General features: G+C 38.8%; 2 protein-coding genes across 10 annotated transcripts in view; both read left to right on the forward strand.

The window, feature by feature from the left end:
* Positions 1-19687, forward strand: part of Spn (Spinophilin) — a 171735-nt gene that overhangs the window by 98711 nt on the left and 53337 nt on the right. For 7 of the 9 annotated variants that reach the window (XM_065230361.1, XM_065230364.1, XM_065230358.1 and 4 more), the window contains exon 3: positions 18673-19687. In XM_065230361.1, the coding sequence (XP_065086433.1) occupies positions 18673-19687 (1015 nt within the window). Of the gene's footprint in view, positions 1-10959; positions 11339-18672 lie in introns of all 9 variants that reach the window. The other 2 variants (XM_065230366.1, XM_065230367.1) reach the window with 1 other exon arrangement.
* Positions 11353-12461, forward strand: LOC135708457 (uncharacterized). Its single transcript, XM_065230574.1, has one exon. The coding sequence runs from the start codon at positions 11414-11416 to the stop codon at positions 12245-12247; it is 834 nt and encodes a 277-aa protein (XP_065086646.1). The 5' UTR covers positions 11353-11413; the 3' UTR covers positions 12248-12461.

The raw sequence follows: 19687 nt of genomic DNA on the forward strand, positions 1-19687 counted from the left end.
TATTTTTACCACTGAGAAAAAGCAATCTAGCAGGGTTTTCTTGAAATGAAACACACGTACTACAAATTGTAGCTGATTTCGAGTTGCCGATAATAGAACAGCAGATTTACATGCAGTTCAAATGGAACGGTTGCCGAAGAAAAACTGGTTGCCGACAATACTCGCTCTCACTAGAGAAGATTGGAGCTTTGTAAAAGCGTTTCAAAACAGTTTTTGACAATTCTTTCGACTTAAATTGTTAGAGCAGCTGGCAGCAAAAGATTGTAAACAAACCAATACTGCATATGTGTGCGTTCCATAGAGAAAAAGGCTATAGAAAGAAGGTCGCTGCTTAGGTTGCCGAGAATACGTAAATTCCCCTACATAAAGCCTAAAATTAAAAAAATTAAACTTGTGGAAGTAATTTTTGAATCGCCACTTTCCGAATGCAGCCTTCGTCCAAATCCAATTGTAAATAAATTTTCAAAATTTTGATAAATTTAGGTTTGTGAAATTGGGAAGTAGGTTTGCTATGCTCTAGCCGCAACCAAATTTCTCTGATATTTTCTCCAGGGAAAGAAATTTAAGAGAGAATAGAGCAGTTCCAGGCAAAATAGCGAAACAAACATTGATTTTTTTATTCGACCTTATCCGATTTGTATGAACCTTTGCGTAATTGTTTGTTATGGGCAATGATTTACATTTTTTGCAAACAATTGGACATTTTGGATATGGTAAAATTTTCAGAATGGCGCCCTTGAAATTAAAAAAAAATGTAGCACGGAAACGGCATTTCTGATCGAAACAAATCTGTCTTTTTTGACAATTTTTATGTGTCCATAATTTTAAACGTTACTGAAGTTTGCATTTTTTTGAGATTTTTTTTTTAAATAAAAATTCAAAATCGAACTAGAACATTTTGAACTATTTAGATTTTTACCGTTTTGTTTTTATTTTTACTTTAAATTACTGAAAATGTGTTTTGGATATTTTTCCCATAAAGACATTATTTTCCTCAATAATTTTGTGTCAGACGTCATTTTGATCAGAAGTGCTGTTTTCGAACATATTTTTTTCGAAAAATTTCCAAGATGCCATTTTGAAAATTTTACAATTAAAGCCGAATTTTAGCAAAAATGTGAATCATTGCTCATAACAAACAATTATACAAAGTTTCATGCAGATCGGAGAAGGCCGAGTTTTTCCGATTCGTCAATTGGCGTGGAGCTGCTCAATATAAATAAATACGACGAATAAACTTACAGGAAGAATCTCAAATAGAAATAGTGTAAAGTATTCTCAAAGAATGCCGAGGAAAATTCAATGTTATTCTGAAACGATTTACATGGGCTTTGTGAGGAGAACTTCAGGGGAATTCAGCGGCAAATTCCAAGGAGGTCATGAGTATTAGGCTGGTTCAAAATATCAATTTACACCACCTGTCTACCACCGATTCTAAATCAGGTCCTGAACATTTGGACTCATTTGGATGCGAACTCATACTGCCCTAATCTTTGAAGTTTGTATGGGAATTTACTATTGGAAAATAAAACTTTTTGTTCGCCATATCCTAGCGTTTCACCATAAAGGCTTACGGGTAAATTTGCTACATGTTCTTTATAGAAAAATTTCGCAGATCCAATTTTGCTGGAGATCACTTTCTGATTGAAACCTAATAAAGATAAATTAATTAATTTCTGATTGAAAGTGTGCCGCACCAACATATTGCTATATTTCTCTTTGAAATTAAATCCAATCGCTTCGGCTTTTCTTTATTTCATTTCTCTCTTCAAGCTCAAACAAGTAACATAGTTTCTTCAAAAATAGTTCTTCTTTAAAAGTTCGAACCATAACAAATATAAAAAAGCAAGGTGTTGCATTCATTTAGCCGCACTGTTGGAAAAGTAAAAGAAATTCAAATTTCTCATGAACTATGGACTCTTTAGTACAGTCACCCCAGTATTATGGGCCAGCTAGTCATTATTATGGGTCAGTCAGTTCTGCGTGTTAATCAAATGGAAGTGGCCCATAATTGTGGGTGGCCCATAATACTGGGGTGACTGTACTTGGTAGCTCCTCCTTTATTCTTTTTTTTTATTATAGTCACTTAAACGCTCTTGGGTCATTCGTGACTTGTCCGGGGGCAGGCATGGAAAATCATTTACATTCATTTCGTGCATTCATTTACATTCATTTGCCCCTAATTTTTTTCTTCAACAGAATTCCGCAAAATGATGTATAGAGCTTTTGTAGGTTTTGTCATTAACTACAACTTTTGTTTACAAGTCAAATCCGTATCTCTTATGCATGACGAACAAAAGCGAACAGGAGCCACTACTATTTCTCATTGAATGTATTTTACATTCACTGAAAAACAGTAACAACATACAGATTTGAGTTATGAGCAAAAGTTATAACTAATAACAAAACCTATAAAAGCTCAATACATCATTTTGCGGAATGCTGTTGATGAAAAAAGTAAGAGGCAAATGAATGTAAATGAATGTATGAAATGAATGCAAATGATTTTCCATGCCTGTCCGGGGGTGAGCATGGCTGCTAACCACTACGCCGGGGTCGCCCCCTTTACCTCCTTGTTCTTAATGATTTCAAAGATTCGCTTGGGCATTGAGGTAACAAGAATCTGGATTGTTTGTGCATCGAAATTGCTCCGAGCATTCCCTTATGTACACTTTGAGGTCCTTCACGGTGTTGAACTGACGTCTATTTGCATAAACCTTTGATGCCATTATTCCCCAAAGGTTCTTGATAGGGTTCCAATCCGGACCACAAGCAGGCCATTCAAGAACGGTGATATCCTTTGCCATAAACCATGCCTTTGATTGGCGTGATACATGGATTGAGGCATTATCCTGCTGAAAAACAGTCGAATCGACCAGATAATCCTCCAAATACGGACTAAAAACTTCTTCCAGGAGCTTGCAGTAAGTGGTCGCGTTCATTCTCGTGGATATACAGCAGATAAGAATCTTAGCATCTTAGGAAAATGCACCCCATACCATTACCGCTCCTACTCAAAAATTACTCTTGGATCGGATGGGCGGATAAGCGGAGGAAAAGTATAATGTAGCCAAACGAACTGTCAGTTAGTGTAGCCAAACGAGCATGACGTCATCATGGTGTTGTTTGAGGGAGAAGTATTGTAATATTGTGAGCACAAAACGCTTTACACACTCCACATTCCGATTTATTTCGCGGACAACGGAAGAAGGAAAGATAAAGCAAACCATTCCTCAATACATTGTGCAAAGATTTGCTTTGCGCTTCATTTTGAACTTTTACGCACGAAACAAAACAAAACTGCACAACGAAGAGCTCTATGATGGCATGAACTTTTTTCACGCATGCCAGTAAGATAATTTATTTTCATGGTTGCCAAAACAACTTTTTGTATCTCCGCTTATCTATGGAATCTATATTTCTATAATCAGGACTATCCAAGTTGAACTTTTTCTCATCAGAAAAATTACGTCGTTCCATGCATTTGTCTAGTGTATGTGGTGGCGTGCAAATTTCAATCGATTGACTTTATGCTGGCTTCGGTTTTGGCTTTGGTTTTGTCAATGTTATGTGTGAAAACGCATTGAGTAACGGTCCTTTTGTGCACTGGAAGATCGAGTTTGGTAATAATCTGGCGGTAACTGAAGTGATTTTGCGTTGCTTCGGCCCGAATTTGTCCTTTTTGTCTGCCAGTCAATTTTAAATTCCACTTGGTATTTACAACCTAACCTTTTCTGATCTGTTGATCTTCCGAGCAATCTCACGATTATATCGACCAGAATCTGCCAGAACCCAGATTTGACCCTTTTCGACATCGTCCAATCGTTTTGCCCTTCCCTTGTCTGGAACAGAGCTGGTAAATATGACGGCCGTCATATGAAAATGAGTAAACAGGTCCTCTCACTATCACTAGATGAAACTACCTATCATGAGATTTCTTGTTTTTTTTTCCAATGATCTAGCATTCATGAGAACAATAGTCATAACTGATTTAGATGAATTTAGACAAGCAACAGTATGTAATCGGAGGAGTGAATATATTTTCAATATTTCCGCGGTACAAGCAACAATAATACCAATGCATTAGCTAGTAATAGCGATGTAAACAACACTGTCACGTTCTGCCATGACAAACAAATCGATGAGATTTTGAAGTAAATCTCTATCATCGTTTTCTCATCCGATGATAGTGACAGAAGAATCTCTGTAAGGTTCGCGTGAGATCTTTTATTGAAAATGACATTTGTCAGCCCTGGTCTGGGAAAATCAAAATCAATGACATTTCCTGCTAAAATAACAAAGAGAAGACTTACTTCAATGTAGATGTAGTACAAACTTTTGTGAGATATGAAGCACTTTAAGTAAAATGGTGATAAACATCAACTGCGACTAAACGTTTGCAAAGCGCCGAAGGCAGAAAATATGTCAAAATAAACTGTACAGAAGCTGTTGCAAAAAGTTTGTAAACATTGTTGAGTATCTCACTACCACATGCATACGTAATAAGATTTCTCGCACTGAAACAAAAAGCGGATGGCTATATTTTTGAAGTGCGGCTTAACGAATGCATCGTACTGTAGTAGCATTTTTTGCCGCCTACTAAGCACTCGATGCGGCATGTCTGAAGAATATCTTCTTTCTAATAAATTAATAACTAATTATCATGAAGTTCTATTAGAATGCAGTCGTCAGCAAAGTTGAAGCTGAGAAAACTTCCCACAAATACAGTTGTTAGATTTTAGATAGATTTTTTTCCAATAAATTATTATGACGTAGGGCTAGGGTAATGATAACAAAAAGTATACTTTTCCCATAGTAAATTCCCATAAAAACTTCAAAGGGCTAGTGCAGTATGAGTTCACATTCCAATGAGCTCAAATTTTTGGGAGAATTATCAGGACCTGATTTGGAATCGATTGAAGCGTGGTGGAGCAAAATCGATATTTTGAACCACCCTAATGAGTATACAAAGTAATTCTGAACGAGAATTGTTAGGCGAAGTGCATAGAAAATTCCCATGCGAATTTCAAAGGAATTATGAGTATCATTCCGAAGAAATTCTAATGACAAGTATAAGAAAATGCTGACAAGAACTCCTAAGAAATTCTATCATAAATTTCAAGAGAATTTTGATAAGAATTCCAATGGAATCTCAATCTGATAGCGTTCCAAAACGCCAATGGTGAGGAGAATCCTAACAAAATTTACGGAAAATTCCCACGGAACTTTGAGAAGAATTTCAACGGATTCTATAGCCGAATTCAAAGAGAATTCTGTAAATAAATCTGATGATAATTCCCAAGATACTGTGATTAGGGCTCGAACTGAATTCAAACAAGAGTTCAAAGGAAATTCCGACAAACTCCTAAGGCTATCCTGACATTAATTCGAAGTGAAGTCTGATAACAATTTAAAGGGAATTTGAATCTGAGGATAGTAACAAAGGAATACTAGGGCCTTCCTTAGCTCAGTCGGTAAAGGCGCAGTTACAAAGCTAGACCATACTGATGGTGGTGGCTGGGTTCGATTCCCGGTCAGGTCTGGGAATTTTCCGGTTTGGAAAATTTCTCGACTTCCCTGGGCATAGAGTATAATTGTACTTGCCAAACAATTATTCTAATGCAAAAATGGTACAGGCATCGAAAGCTCTTAATTTATAACTGTGGTAGTGCATCTAGAACGCTAAGTTGGGAGCACGCAATGAGCTAATATGCGATAAGCAATAAGATTGAAATATGAAGAAGAAGAAGAAGAAGAAGGATAATAAGAAGAAGTAGAAGAAGAAGAAGAAGAAGAAGAAGAAGAAGAAGAAGAAAGGAATCCTAAGACAAACTCCTACTCTGAGGATAGTTTCAAGCTGGTTAGTTAGAATTACGCGAAAAATTCGAAGGAAATTCTAAGAAAAATATTTGGCATGAACTCCTGGGAGTATGCGATGGACATTATGAAAAGAATTCCAAGCAAATTTCAGGAGAATAGCAATGAATCTAGGGAGAGAATTCCATCGGAATTATGTGGAGAATTCCAACCGAATTTTGGAAGAATACTTAGGGAATGCCGAATGAGTTCCAAGTGAATTAACTGGAGAATTTGAGGCAAACTCCGAACTAATACATTTTATTTGTATACTAAATAAATAAACGAAAGCATTGAACTTTACGTAGTCCTGCGTCAAAACCACTGTTTTGTTCCTAGATACAACACCACTTTTTAAATAGCTCTGGGGACATTCCAATGCGATTGTGAAGAGGGTTCCAGAATTCGTGAAACATACCATGGGAATCGAATTTTGAACGCACAATTTCAAAATAATTATGCGAAGAGTTTCAAGGGAATTCCGAGGAAAATTCCAAGGGCACTTCGAAAAGCTTTTTTTTTTTGAAGATTTTAAGGAAAATTTAAAGTGAATTTTCAGAAGAATTTAGAAGGGACCTCCAATTTAATTCTTCATTTTCAAGACAATTCTGATGAGAATTCAAGCAAGCTTTAAACAAAATTGGAATTCTTTGAAAAACTTAAAAAATTTAAAATAAACGAAGGATGAATTTCATAATTTTTTTGGAGTGTTCTGCAGTGAATGTATGGACTAGATAAGAAATTTTTAAGGGATTTCCAGAGCGAATCTTAAATTTATTTTAGAAGATTTTTTTTGCTTGGTATGCTCAGCTGAAAATTTTGCTATAGGGTAAGTGCAAATTTTGGACCCTAGTGGCACTATATAAAAGTTCAAATTTGTTCATGTTTTTCAAAATTTATTTAGATATAGGGTAACGCACTAATAGTGGAGGTAAGTTAGTGTAATTTGTTCTTATAGTGGCATATCGAGCCTATTGCACTAACGCACCTAAAAGTAGAATAGGGGGGGCCAGTAGTTTATTTGATAATTTATTAAAAAATAAATAAACGATATGCATATATAGTTGAAGATGCTATTTCGAAAAACAGACTGAAGTGGTAATTTTTATATGATAGATGAGCAGGAGATGAAAGTATAGAATTGATAGTTCCGTTTAGATTACGGCAGTGTGAAAATTGCATATAGAGAGTAGATAGCGAGCTAGGACAACTTTTAAGGAAGGTACAAATCGGTTTTATCATCTCTCTTTACCAAACTCCCCCTTTGGAGAGGGATGGTGAGGGGTGTCGCCCCCGCCACCACTGGCAAAAAGAGATGATCGGACCCTCACCATCCATCTCCTCTCAATAATAGGTTTGTTCCGATGCGTTAGTTCATTAGCTACAACATAAATCATATTAGAGCGCATTGTATGAATATTTACGTTCATTGTTCTCCAAACAAAAGAAGCGCTCCTAGCGAATCCCCTTTTTCTACGTTTATCCGTACGACGAAGAAAATCTAATGGCGTTTCAATGCGTTTGAACGGAATTGAAACTCGTAGGACGAATTTAGAATCAAGAAACGGTATTAGATTTTAAACAATATCTCAATAATTTGTGACTCTTTATCGAATCTAACGATACGTATGGAAAGGTGAAGCATTTAGAAGTCATCTTAGACAGAAATATTCCACTTTTTGTTTGCACTCGTTCAGATAAGAGACATAAAGCGCGGGTTGTGCTTAGTAGGACGGAAATTAGATCAAAAACCCTACGTCAATCTATGGCCTTCATTCTCTATTTATTAGAAAAATATTACAATGCGATTAAATTGTATACGTTTTTCGAAATCTCTTGTGGTAGTTGTTAATTTTGGTTCCTTTATTATGAGTGGAACGCATTGGTTTCTTGTGGATTCCACTATTATAGGAACACTACCGCAACTATAGGTGCAAAGGATTAAAAATCTTAAGGAAAATTAATTGTTTCCCGTCATTTTTGGGCTAATCTAAAGTCAAGTATACAAATCACCTTTGTTTTAGAAGAGTTATCTATGGAAATAAAGTTATTTGGGTTTCCACCATTGTTCTGACATAAACCCCATACTGCAGCTATAGGTACACCACTATTACTGGAACACCTACCTTATAGGGGAAATGGCTCTAATGTTGGCCTATGGATCTAAGATTGGGCCCATCGCAAAAAATCTGCTATTTATCAATTTAATCTAGATGAACGCGTCATTGGGACGGTACTAATGAATATTTTTGGTCGCTATTGAAAATTTAGTCGATTGCTGAATTTATGTATGGGCCCAAATTAGGGGCATTTAGGCCGACATTACATCCATTTCCCCTATCTACGCAAATAACTCCATGACAATTTATTTCAAATTTAATGTAGGCCCTAGGGCAAAAAGTTTTGAGCATTAGTAGTGCCATAACTGACACACGTACTCTACGCGAAATTTTCCCAATTGAGCAGCTCCAGGCCAAATAGCAAAAAAATTGAAATTTCGACTGGACCTTCTCCGATTTCCATTATAAATTTTTATTATGGGCAATTATTATCATTTCTGCAAAAATTCGACCATTTTTAATCAAATTTTGTTTTTCAAAATGGCGTATTAGACATTTTTCAAAAAATCCTAAAACAAAACCGTCACTTCTTATCGAAAAGGCGTCTAAGACAGAGTTGTAGGAAAAATATAGTAGGGGAAATGGATCGGTCTAAATGTCCCTAATTTGGGCCCATACATAAATTCAGCAATGGACTAAATTTTCAAAAGCGACCAAACATATCCATTAGTAACCTCCCAATGACGCGTTCATCTAGATAAAATTGATAAATTGAAGATTTTTAGCGATGGGCCCAATCTTAGATCTATAGGCCAACATTAGAGCCATTTCCCCTATTTTTATAAAATATGTACACGGAAATTTTTGTTTGGTAATTTTGAGAAAAAAATCAATAAACATTATGAAAAATAACAAGAAATGTCATTGTTCAATATTTTTGATTTTTTTTTTCAAACCTTATGATAGCATAATTTTGAAATATTTAAAAACTGGGACACTCAAAAATTGAAGACGACTTTGATTTTGGTAAAATGTATTGACTTTTTTTGTGCAATATTTTTGTAATTTTTTCGCAGCAAAGAGGAAGGTTACAAATATTATTTTCTGTGCAAAAAACTTCTTTACGATCAAATTTTCAAAGATTTGAATAAAAGCTGTTGTTCTACGATTTTTGTAAATTTGTATGTGTTCAAGGTTATCAATTGTTCAAAAATTTGCATTTTGCGTAATTAATAAATCAAAAATATTGAACAAAAACATAATTTGGCATTGATTTTTTTTTATATTTAAAAAAATTGCCAAGTTGCTAGATAGACTTCATTTTTCTCTATATCTTTGTTTCAGACGTCATTCATTTCGATTAGAAGTGACATTTTCATGTTACGATTTATTGAAAATGTCGAACACGCCATTTTGAAGAAAAAATTGCGCAATTCAAAATGGTCGAATTTTAGCAGAAATGTGAATGAAACAATTATGCCAAATTTCATGCAAATCGGAGAAGGTCGAGTCTGATCGATTCATCATTTGGCGTGGAACTGCTCTTTTCTTAAAATATGCTCCACAATACAATAGATTATTAAGGTCGGTTATGGTTTATAAAGTGGCTTCTGAAAACGAAATTTAGTACTGCGAGAATCAAACGCGGAATTCCGCAATCGCTGATAGGCATTTCACAAACCTCCGGAAGAAACGCGCCAATGTGAATCACTGTTTGGATATGTCACAATAGTTGACTAAATTTACATAGGCTGGTTGGCGTTCCTCGATGTAAACCTGATCCGCCATCACATTTCCCACTTTGGCGGCCAGTACGTATAGTAGGCGTAATCTGAGAAGCATTATTTTTACGGGTGCCACTTGAGCAGTTTCGAAACCGAAAATGCACGTTCTTTTTTGTTGTTGTTTCGAATTGTCATGTGGCGCTGGCAAAAACAATCTATAAAAATAACAAAAGGCACCAAATACACCCTGTCTGTGTTTGTGCCTTGGTCAAGAGTTCAGATCTTTGCAACACAGCTTTCAGAGGCAGAACAGTCTGTCGTCAGGTCTTGAAATTCGCAATGTGCTACGTTTGGGATTTGGTTAGATTTCTGCAGAAGACGAGGAGTCGACAGACGTACGACGCGATTGACATCATCGAGCACACAATTTGGGTGGTTTAGTATTATTTTGTCTCACCCGCACCCGGGTGGTGATTTTGAATTTTCAAAGAATGCCCAGTCTGTCTATATGATTTGCGACACTTCATGATTCATTTCGTTGCGATTTACATTCATACAATGTGAATGAACCGTAATTTGTATAGGATTATCGACAAAACCATCCATTGGTAGGTTTTAAACCCGAATGAGGTGGTTCTAGGACGTAAATGCCGCTCACCTACTTGCAAAAAGTGCAAAGTTCGTCACCGCCTTTGTCAGATGGTGTCGCTTGCTTTCTTTGTTGTGACGGTTTGCTCTATTTTTAAGCAGCTTGTTGATAAAAACTGAAAAATAGAATCATAGCCGTAGTAGAAATTGGCTATTCGACTGACCGCGTGCGACTCTGCGTCTTTTGAGCTTTCTATTTTGTTGCTGTTATACTGGTATGATTCAACTTTTGTGTATCATTTACTTTTTACAATAAAAATTGTTTGATTTCCTGCACATAAAAAAAAACCTAGAAAATCCGAATGAAAAACCTGAATTAATTGTCAACTACTCTTCACAGTCGTAAACCATTTCATCAATCAGGTGTCAACGTTTAACCGGTTTGTACACAACTTACATCATTGTATCACTTGGAACAATAAGTCAAAAGCATCGCAATCAACATCACAACAGAACCCCCAAGAAGCGTTAATTAGATTTACACATAATAGCGATTTACTGCAAACGACGCGCGCGCGCGATGCCTTTTCTAACCTATCCGACGGGTCGTACCCATATCGTAACTGACCCTTCCTATTTGTCGGCTCCGTGTCAAGCTGGTTTCCCACAGCCTTCGTACTTGACGACAAACACAACGCCTCCTCCTAATTGAAATCGTCCATTTGTAACAGGGAATTAACGAGTGCTACAAATAGTCAGTGTTTTGAAGACAGAGGGAATTTTCACCAACTCCAAGAAGAAAGAACAATGAAAGCGAAACTCAAAACTCGATGAAGTAATATTACTATATTGCCATAGTGGTGGTTTACAACCGACGACGCCACCGAAACTGACGGACGGTCACGTGTCCATCGTTCGTTTTGAAAGCCAATGGATTAGTTGCGTACAGCGTTCCGTCATCGCAGCAGTTATGTCCAAAACAGTTGGCGGGGACGAAATGTCACCTGCTGTGTGAGAAAGAGAGTGCTTTGTTCGGAGTTTTCCTTAACGCGAGAAAAACTCCCATCAACATGTGCCTCAGCATTCGACGCTTCTGCATTGATTGTAAAGGTAAGCATTCAACCGGACTCAAGTAGGCCCAGGGTCTATTGTTTTGTTCGATTTACTAGTTTGCTGTCAAGAAAAATGGCGGAACCATCGTTGGAGTTCAAACTGGATGAAGATTTCCTGTTCATCCTAAATTTCGCCCGGAGCAGCATGTATCTGTTCCAGAATCGACCGGTCGAGCGAAGTTTGATTGAATCCTGGTTCGAGAAGCTCTGTCTTGAAATCTACCGCGGAATCGACAACAAGCGGTTGAGGAACCTTTACCTGGTCAAATTGGTCACCTGCATCCAGTCAGGAATCCTGTTGGATCCGTTCCTGTCGAAACCTCCGTCCGTATCGCTGGAAGCCCTACCGCAATCGATTGCACCGTCTAACCTGGATGAACCTCCCTGGTTGAAGGCATTCGAAACCGAAGCAGCTGCAGCAGCGATGGGCGAAGCCGGTATGGCGAAGGACTTTTCCAGTTATTTTTGTTCGAAACAACTGGACGACGGGAGAGGTCTCTGCGCATATCTGGCCGTTTCCGTGGCGGATGAAGGTGAAAAGCCTCGGTGGTTTGAGATGGGATCGGGCAAACCGTTGCTGCTGGCCGAGTTGGATGAGGAAATTGAGGAAGCATTCCAGCAGTTTATGGGCCACCAAGAGGAACGAGATTTGGAAGAGAGCGGTGGAACGGGTGAATACAGCGAGCGACTGTTAGAGGCCATGAGGAACGAACTGACCGGACAGGCAGCTGCTGGAGATGATGTGCAGCTGGACAATCTACTGCTGGAGTTTGAAGCGTGCATGGCCAACAAGTCGATGGGTCGGGAGCTGGAAGACTACAACCAGGGTCAGAAGAGGGCCTTCATGTTGGGATATTTGGAGAAGAAGTTGAGCCTGCAGCTGGAAGAGAAGGGCTATGTTCACTGAAGACTAAATTGATGTTCTGGTTATTTTGTTTCAGAATTAAACGGTTAATTGGTTGTCTAATATGTGTCTGTTTGGAGCAGGAATTATAAAAAACTATATTCTGTTTTTGCTCGATTTTGTTTTTATTTTGGATTTCACCCTCATGTAGGATAGGTACAGAATTTTTAATACCACCTGAATTTTATTTGATTTTTTTTTTAACAATTGGTTGCTAATTGAGATCACATGATCAAAAATAGAGGCGAAAAAAAAATCGCGTAAAAACAGAATTGAGTCATAAACAAACGTCCCTTAGATTTTTTCGAAAATTTTCTGACACACACGTCGCTTACCGATGATATGTGCTTAATTCTCAGTATCTTCTAACTTTCTCATAAAAAATAAATAAATAAAAACAACGAGAACTAAAAACCAAAAAAAGGACAAAAATAATAATACTTTAATAGCGATAAGCTCGATCGAGGATAATACGCCAATCTCGTATTATCATCGATTTTGCTAAGCACCATGGCGTATTATCCTCAATTTAAATCTCGGATTTCACTTTAATGCATCCGAGATTTTCAACAAGTACGCAGCCAATACAAAATCTGGCTCTCTCCACTATCAAACACACAAACGCAACAAGTGTCATTTGCATAAAAACAAAGAACAAGACTAAAAATTCTCGTGTTACTTGGAAGTCCTCTGCATGTTTTTCCAAGACTTTAGGTTGATCTGGTTTTATTCTGAAGATCTTGAATTCTCCAACCATTCAAATAATGTCTATAAGATATTCTTTCACATAACCAGGTTGATCAGATACTATTACAATGTCCGTAAGGATATCAAAGATATTAAGGAAGTTATCAGAAATTTTTTAAGACTTCAGGATGACCAGGTATTATTTTGAAGCTCTACAGCTGTTCATTAATTCAAATCATGTCTCTTTGATTTTTGTTTTTTTTTTTCAATATACTGGGTTGCTCAAAAATTATTCCAAAAACATTCAGGATATCAAAGATCTCAAGGAAGTCCTCAGAATATTTTCTCAAGACTTCAGAATGAACATGGAGGAGCAGGTATTATTCTGAAGATTTAAGAGTGACCAACAATTTAAGTCACGTTTCTCATATATATCTTCCCTGACACCAGGTTGTTAAGAAATTAGTTCAATGACCTTCAGGATATCAAAGATCTTAAGGAAATCCTCTGAATATTTCAAAATGTCAGGATGATCAGGCATTATTCGGAAGATCTAGAACTGCCCAACAATTCAAATCATGTCTTAGATATTGCTGCGCCTTTTGAGCTAAGAAAAAGCCCAGAACAGGAGGCAGAGAACAGGGACAATATGTTAATCATAAAACACCAAAGAACTTACGAGAACTTTCGCGAAGCTCAGAGATAATCCAAAAAGTTCACGTAATACCAGAGAGATTTAAAGATTTTTGGACTTCTTATAAGTTTCCTAAACTTCCGAGGGGGTCAATGAACTTCCTTAAAGTTTTTGACCCCTTCGAAATAACTCTTAACTTTTAAAAAGTTCTCTGAACGTCCTGGAAAATTCTGATCTTTACGGAAGTTCAAGAATGCAAGTTATCTCCAGGATCCTTTTCTTAACCAAGAGAATTGTGATCAAGAATCTGTGACGCGTTGGGAGAAGCATTGTATCTGAGAGTAGTTCGAAGACCGGCAAGTAGCCGAGATTGCTTCTGGATCAGTTCAGAAGTGAAAGACTAGGGAATTCTGTTTATTTAACCAACTGTCCCTTTAAATTAAATTCAACCATTTAGTCCATTCGACCTTTTGTCCCTTTAAATTCTCTTTTCTCAATTTCAACCTGTTGTCCATTTCGACCTTTTGTGCATTGGAGCAGTTCCAGATAAAACTGAATTTTTGAATCAACCTTCACCGATTTGCATGAAATTTTGCATAATTGTTTGTTATGGGCTGATTCCAAGGGATATTCAACTCTGCACACCTTAACTCGTGCCGAGTGATTGAGCTGTGCCAAGCGTTGTGCCGACGTGTCTATCAAGGTCAATCAAAGTGTGCCTATCAAGGTGTCAATTTTCCATGAGTTTGGCAATCTTGATAGTTATGACTTTTGTGATTGTGTTTACATTCTCAATTTCTCTGATGGATCACGTTAGCGGGTCGGGAGGTGGAGGAGGACCTGAAAGTTATCAAACCTTCAACTAGGTGATCAAGATAATTCAACGCAATTCTGTCTCCATGTCCCTTTGAACTGTTGATTCCTTGCAGGTGTACAGAAGCACAGAAGAAACCCGATCGATGATGAATAAAATTTCTGCCGATTAAATCCTACCCGACTAAAGGAAACCCAGAACTCAAACGGGCGAGAGTTCAATCCCGCCCTTGGAGCCAAATCGTAAAACCAGTTTTAAATCATTTGATCGACTCAGAAGCGCGAGCCCTCAAAGATATCTCCAAAGCCTATCGTTTCGCTGATTATGATGCCAAATTTATACACCACCAACTGTCAAAACCTACTAAGCTTCGAAAATAGGATTCTTGGCCATCGCAGACTTAGCGTTTTATCCGTCGCTTGTATGTCTGTATGGAACTCGAGATGACATCCCCCACCAGTGCTGAGACTTCTTTCAAAATTATGTGGTCATCCAAAAGGGTGGTATACACATTCATTTCGATTCAACTTTTTTCTCAGTGTGCCGCAGCTGTGCCGGCATCAGACTGACTTAGTTTGCTTGTGAATAATGGCATTCTTGGCAACCCGGTTGATGTGACAGTTCAAATGATTTGTTTTTAACGAGGAGGAACACCCACAACAAACAGTAGAATCAGAACCAGAGCGTAAAATTATTGACTGCCTAGGCTGAGTGTGAAAGCACTGCACTATTCAATCCATTGCTCTGTGCAGATCGTTTGTACCAAACGGTAAAGGACGAGGCAATGAAAGAGCGAACAAAAACATTCAGTCACTCACGAGCAGGCGACGCACACCGCTTGCCTTCGCTCACACAGCATGTAATTGAGTCATTTTTCCATAGAAAATGTACGCTCAGTCATTCAAAACAAATATTGGGTACCATCACGGCAGAATAAACGTGTTGACTGAGCTACTGACTGAGTGCTCGGCTGTCAGTGATTCGTTTACCTCTCAATCATTCAGACTCTCACGAGGCAGTGAATGATGAGGCAGATGGCAGTTCATATTCATATCAAAATGACTCAATGAACCTGACTGTTTTGCGCGGTGTCGGTGGTGTAGTGGTAAGCGTGACTGCTTTCTCACCCCAATGGGTCTGGGTTCAATCCCAGCCGAGGTCGGTGGGATTTTTCTGAGGCATAAAAATCTCTTGTCACGTCTTCCTTCGGAAGGGAAGTAAAGCAGTTGGTCCTGGCTCATGTGTGTTTAAATGGGTACGATATCCTACGCAGGTGTGGAAGCTGCCTTCCTGCACATTCGATTGCCGTCAATGGATGGCAATCGATGTCCGTCGGTGATTGGCACTAGATTGCGGAACAGAGAGACCGACGATAAATAAAGGAAAGAAGAAGAAGAAGAAGGTGATTCAGAGGCACCCAAACTGGACAAACTGGCACGACCGGAGGATCTCTTCGAAAAGGCGATCGAATTCATTCGACCGCTGCAGATGTTTGGCGAAGTCTTCGTCGACTGCTGATATTAAAATCACTGGAACTTTTCCAATACTGAATGTGGGGATTCATTGAGCTATAGATGCTCGATGCTCACCGTTCCAAATTTAAATCCGATCTTAACAGGATGCATGATATTCTTCTTTTCGTACGAATAACAGTAGTTGTGATCTATTTGCTTGATATTATTGAAATTGTTTATGTGGCCTTCCAAATGTATCATCAAAGGAAACCGTCTGGCATTTTTCAATCGTTACTAGAGCTAGACTACCGTATCGACAAGACGCCCTTGACTAGCCATGGTGTGGATAAACTCGATTGAAGTGAGACCCAAGTAGTAGCTGTTTTAGCTGAGATTTTTGCTGTGATTCAGAAAAGACAGATTTTGCTAGATCTGAAAAGATTCACGATTCAGATAATACTTACAGTATTTGTCGGACGATCCTCAAAACCGGCGGGTTGTTGATAGGCTGTTGCTTCCAGTGCTGCAAAATCTCGACAATTCACGGCGATATTCAAAATTCTGCTTTGGTCACTCATTTGAGCAAACAGTCATTGTTAAAGCAAACCATGTCAAACATGAGCACATTTTGTTCTTAGCTAAATTTGAATTTGAACAAGCATCTACGTACTGAACTTCTTGGATAATAATAATGTGACTCAGAATGCATGGGCTCGCAATATCACGCGTGATATTGGAACAAAATATCATGCTTGATATTGATTTTACAAGTTCCTTTGATATTGCGAGATTATTCACAACGTGTAAACTCCATGCTGAGAGTTGACTCGACACAAAAATGATTCCATTGCACATCGTTTTCTTAGAAAGAGAAAGCATAGTTTGCTTTCTCTTTTTAATCTTCACCGATTGCAGACGCAAAGGGACTGCTGCAAGCCGTTATGGAAGTTTCGGTTGCATTCGGGAGTAAAGCAAAAATCATTAAACTCAATCTCACCACCGTTTGGTGAGATTTGCAGTTGGTGAGTTTTGTTAGCTTGATATTCCGAGCTGCGATATCACAGCTTGCAAAATCAACCGCAGTTGTTTGCTTGTTGATTTTTGTCTACGAAAATCAAGCGTGATCTTGGGCGTTGGTGAGATTTGATTTTTTGATATTTTCCCAACACTTGATTCAAGTCTATCAGTGACTATGTGAAAAACAATTTTGTCAATATCGCGCGAAAGGCATGCATCAATGACAATGACAAATCTCAGCACTGGTTGTTTCACCAGTTTTATGTATGGCGAGTAGTAAACCTTCGCAACGATTTGCAAAACGTCAACACTCAACAGTGATGCCGTTGTTATTTTATATGATTTGTGTCCTACTTGTCAAAGTGTGCCATAACGTGCCGAACAGTGTGCCATGTTGTGTTTTGGTGTGCAGCGTTGATTACCCCTTGGCTGATTCGCATTTTTCCTTAAATTCGGCCATTTTGAATCTTTTAAAATATTCAACATGGCGCTTTTGAAAGTTACAAAAATGTAAATCGAAATGACGTCTGATACAAAGTTCTAGCGAAAAAATATGTTTTTATGGCAAAAATAAACAATTTTTTTTTTATTAAAAAAAATAATAAAGGCCAAAATATCGTAAAATGTCCTTGACCGATTTTTGAAAATTTGTTTTTCAATAAAATGGTTGAAAACTTAAATCTTTTAGAATGTTCAAAACCACGAACACTTGAAAATCGTGGAACAAGAACTTTTGGTAAAAATTATGTACTCTTTGTTAATATGATTTTTTTCTTTATTTTGTTCCCAGAACATGATCTCAAACAAGGTTTTTTTTTGAGAATAAATTACATGAAAACATTTTTTAACAAGGAAACCTATTTAACACTACACTGAACATTAGTTTGAATTGATGTGCCTTATGCCCATGGTCCTCTGAACTGGATTCTTGAAGATCCGGCTTAAAGCTGGGCTTAGACTAGGCAAGTCAAATGATCAACTCAGTTGAATTCAATTGGCTTTTTTCAATTCAAGTGAGTTGATCAAGTCAGTTGAATGGCATGGTTTACACGTTCAATTCGCGTTCAAGTCAGTTGAATTCAACTGACTTGATCCATTGGCTTGCCCTGTCTAAACCCAGCTTAACGGTTAAACGTTCTTATGCTGTTAGGATGGGATACGTTGTAGGACCAGTGATGGCATAATTATTAGCAAATTTATATTTTTCCGTCCTCATACGAGCAAAACATCATGCTTGATATTGATTTTACAAGCTCCTTTGATATTGCGAGACTATTCACAATGTGTAAAGTTGAAGCTGAGAGTTGTGCGAACGCACCTCGTTTTCTTAGAAAGAGAAAGTATAATAATGCTATCTCTTTTTCCTCTTCACCGATGGCAGACACAAAGCGACTGCTGCCACCCGTTATGGCAGTTTCGGTTACATTCGGGTGTAAAATAAAAATCACGAAACTCAATCTCACCACAGTTTGGTGAGATTTGTTGTTAGCGTGATATTCCGAGCTGCGATATCACAGCTTGCAATATCCGCAGTTGTTTGCTTGTTGATTGTTGTATTCGAAAATCAAGCGTGGTCGTGTTCTTTGGTGAGATTTAATTTTTCGATTTTTAGGATTATTGTTATTGAAGTAGTCTCCGAGGTTACGTGACTCATTCAGAGCCACAGAGTCTGTCCAGTCAAGAATTATTATGGAGGAAGAAACTAACGGGTATTGAAATCTCGTCATAATTCAATCTTGGATGATTTCAGATGCGATGAACTTCGATATAACCACTTAGCATATCTCTAATCATACCCGTTTCTCATTCCCTTTTTTTCCAGGAAAATCCTCCCGTTCCGAAGACACCGACGACCAGCACGTTACCCGGCGCAAGAAGGCCTCGACGAGCATTTGCTTCAAGGTACCGGCGGCGGGATTGGGAGCCCGCCCGCCGAGCATCATCAGCAGCAGTACCACCATCGATGAGGGTGGCTTCAACGAACCATCGCCGGACATTCGAGCCAAACTCAAGCCGGCCTACGACTTCGATATCGTAGCACCGGAACTGCCGGCTTCTCCTCCGAGGCGATCTGCCAATGTTGCCACCGCCGCCGCCACCCGGGACAGTGATGTGGTCTTGGAACCGCTGGTATCGGAGGAAGAACCCCAGCTCAGCTACGCCGTTCTGGGCTACCGATTACGTCCGGATGGGACCGAGTGCGACGAAATCTACGGCGAAGTAGATCGCTATCAAAGTGCCAACAGCAGCAGTATTATCACCAACATCAACAATAATAATCAACCGTTGGACTTAGGCCACGGAACAAGTAGTGTAGAGAGTAGGAACGCTATTAACAATATACGATCTCATTACAACACTAACAACAACCAACTGCCGGAAACGATCGTCAGTAATGGTGGTAGCAAAATAGACGGAGACGACTTGCCAATGGCGGAGATGGATTGTGTGCTGTACGCATCGATCGTACCGAAAGCGACCGGGGACTCGTCCTCGACCATCGCCAGCAGCGAGCTGGCCTTTATAGACTTGGAAAAAGATGAGGCTAAAATCCTGGACTGCGACGAATTGAGCGAAGGCGAGAAAGGCTACCACAGTCCGCAGACGATTCTGGATCCGACGAGACCCACCTTGACCGAGTACGAGGACGACTACAGTAACAAAACACTGCCGGATCCACCGTCGTTGGCTTCGATGCGACCGCCGCCGATTCCGGAGGGGCCACCGCTTGACCTGCAGGACGTACAGTATGCCGATGCCAGCGACAACGAGCACGACAGCCTGGTGCTGCCGGATGAGATGACGGCGGACGAAGCCGAGCGGTTGCTCAGTTCAAG

Source organism: Ochlerotatus camptorhynchus, unplaced genomic scaffold (genome assembly GCF_037179485.1).
Source record: "Ochlerotatus camptorhynchus isolate MF236.1 unplaced genomic scaffold, CSIRO-AGI_Acam_v1.1 ptg000330l, whole genome shotgun sequence".
In the NCBI taxonomy this organism is placed as follows: Eukaryota; Metazoa; Arthropoda; class Insecta; order Diptera; family Culicidae; genus Ochlerotatus; species Ochlerotatus camptorhynchus.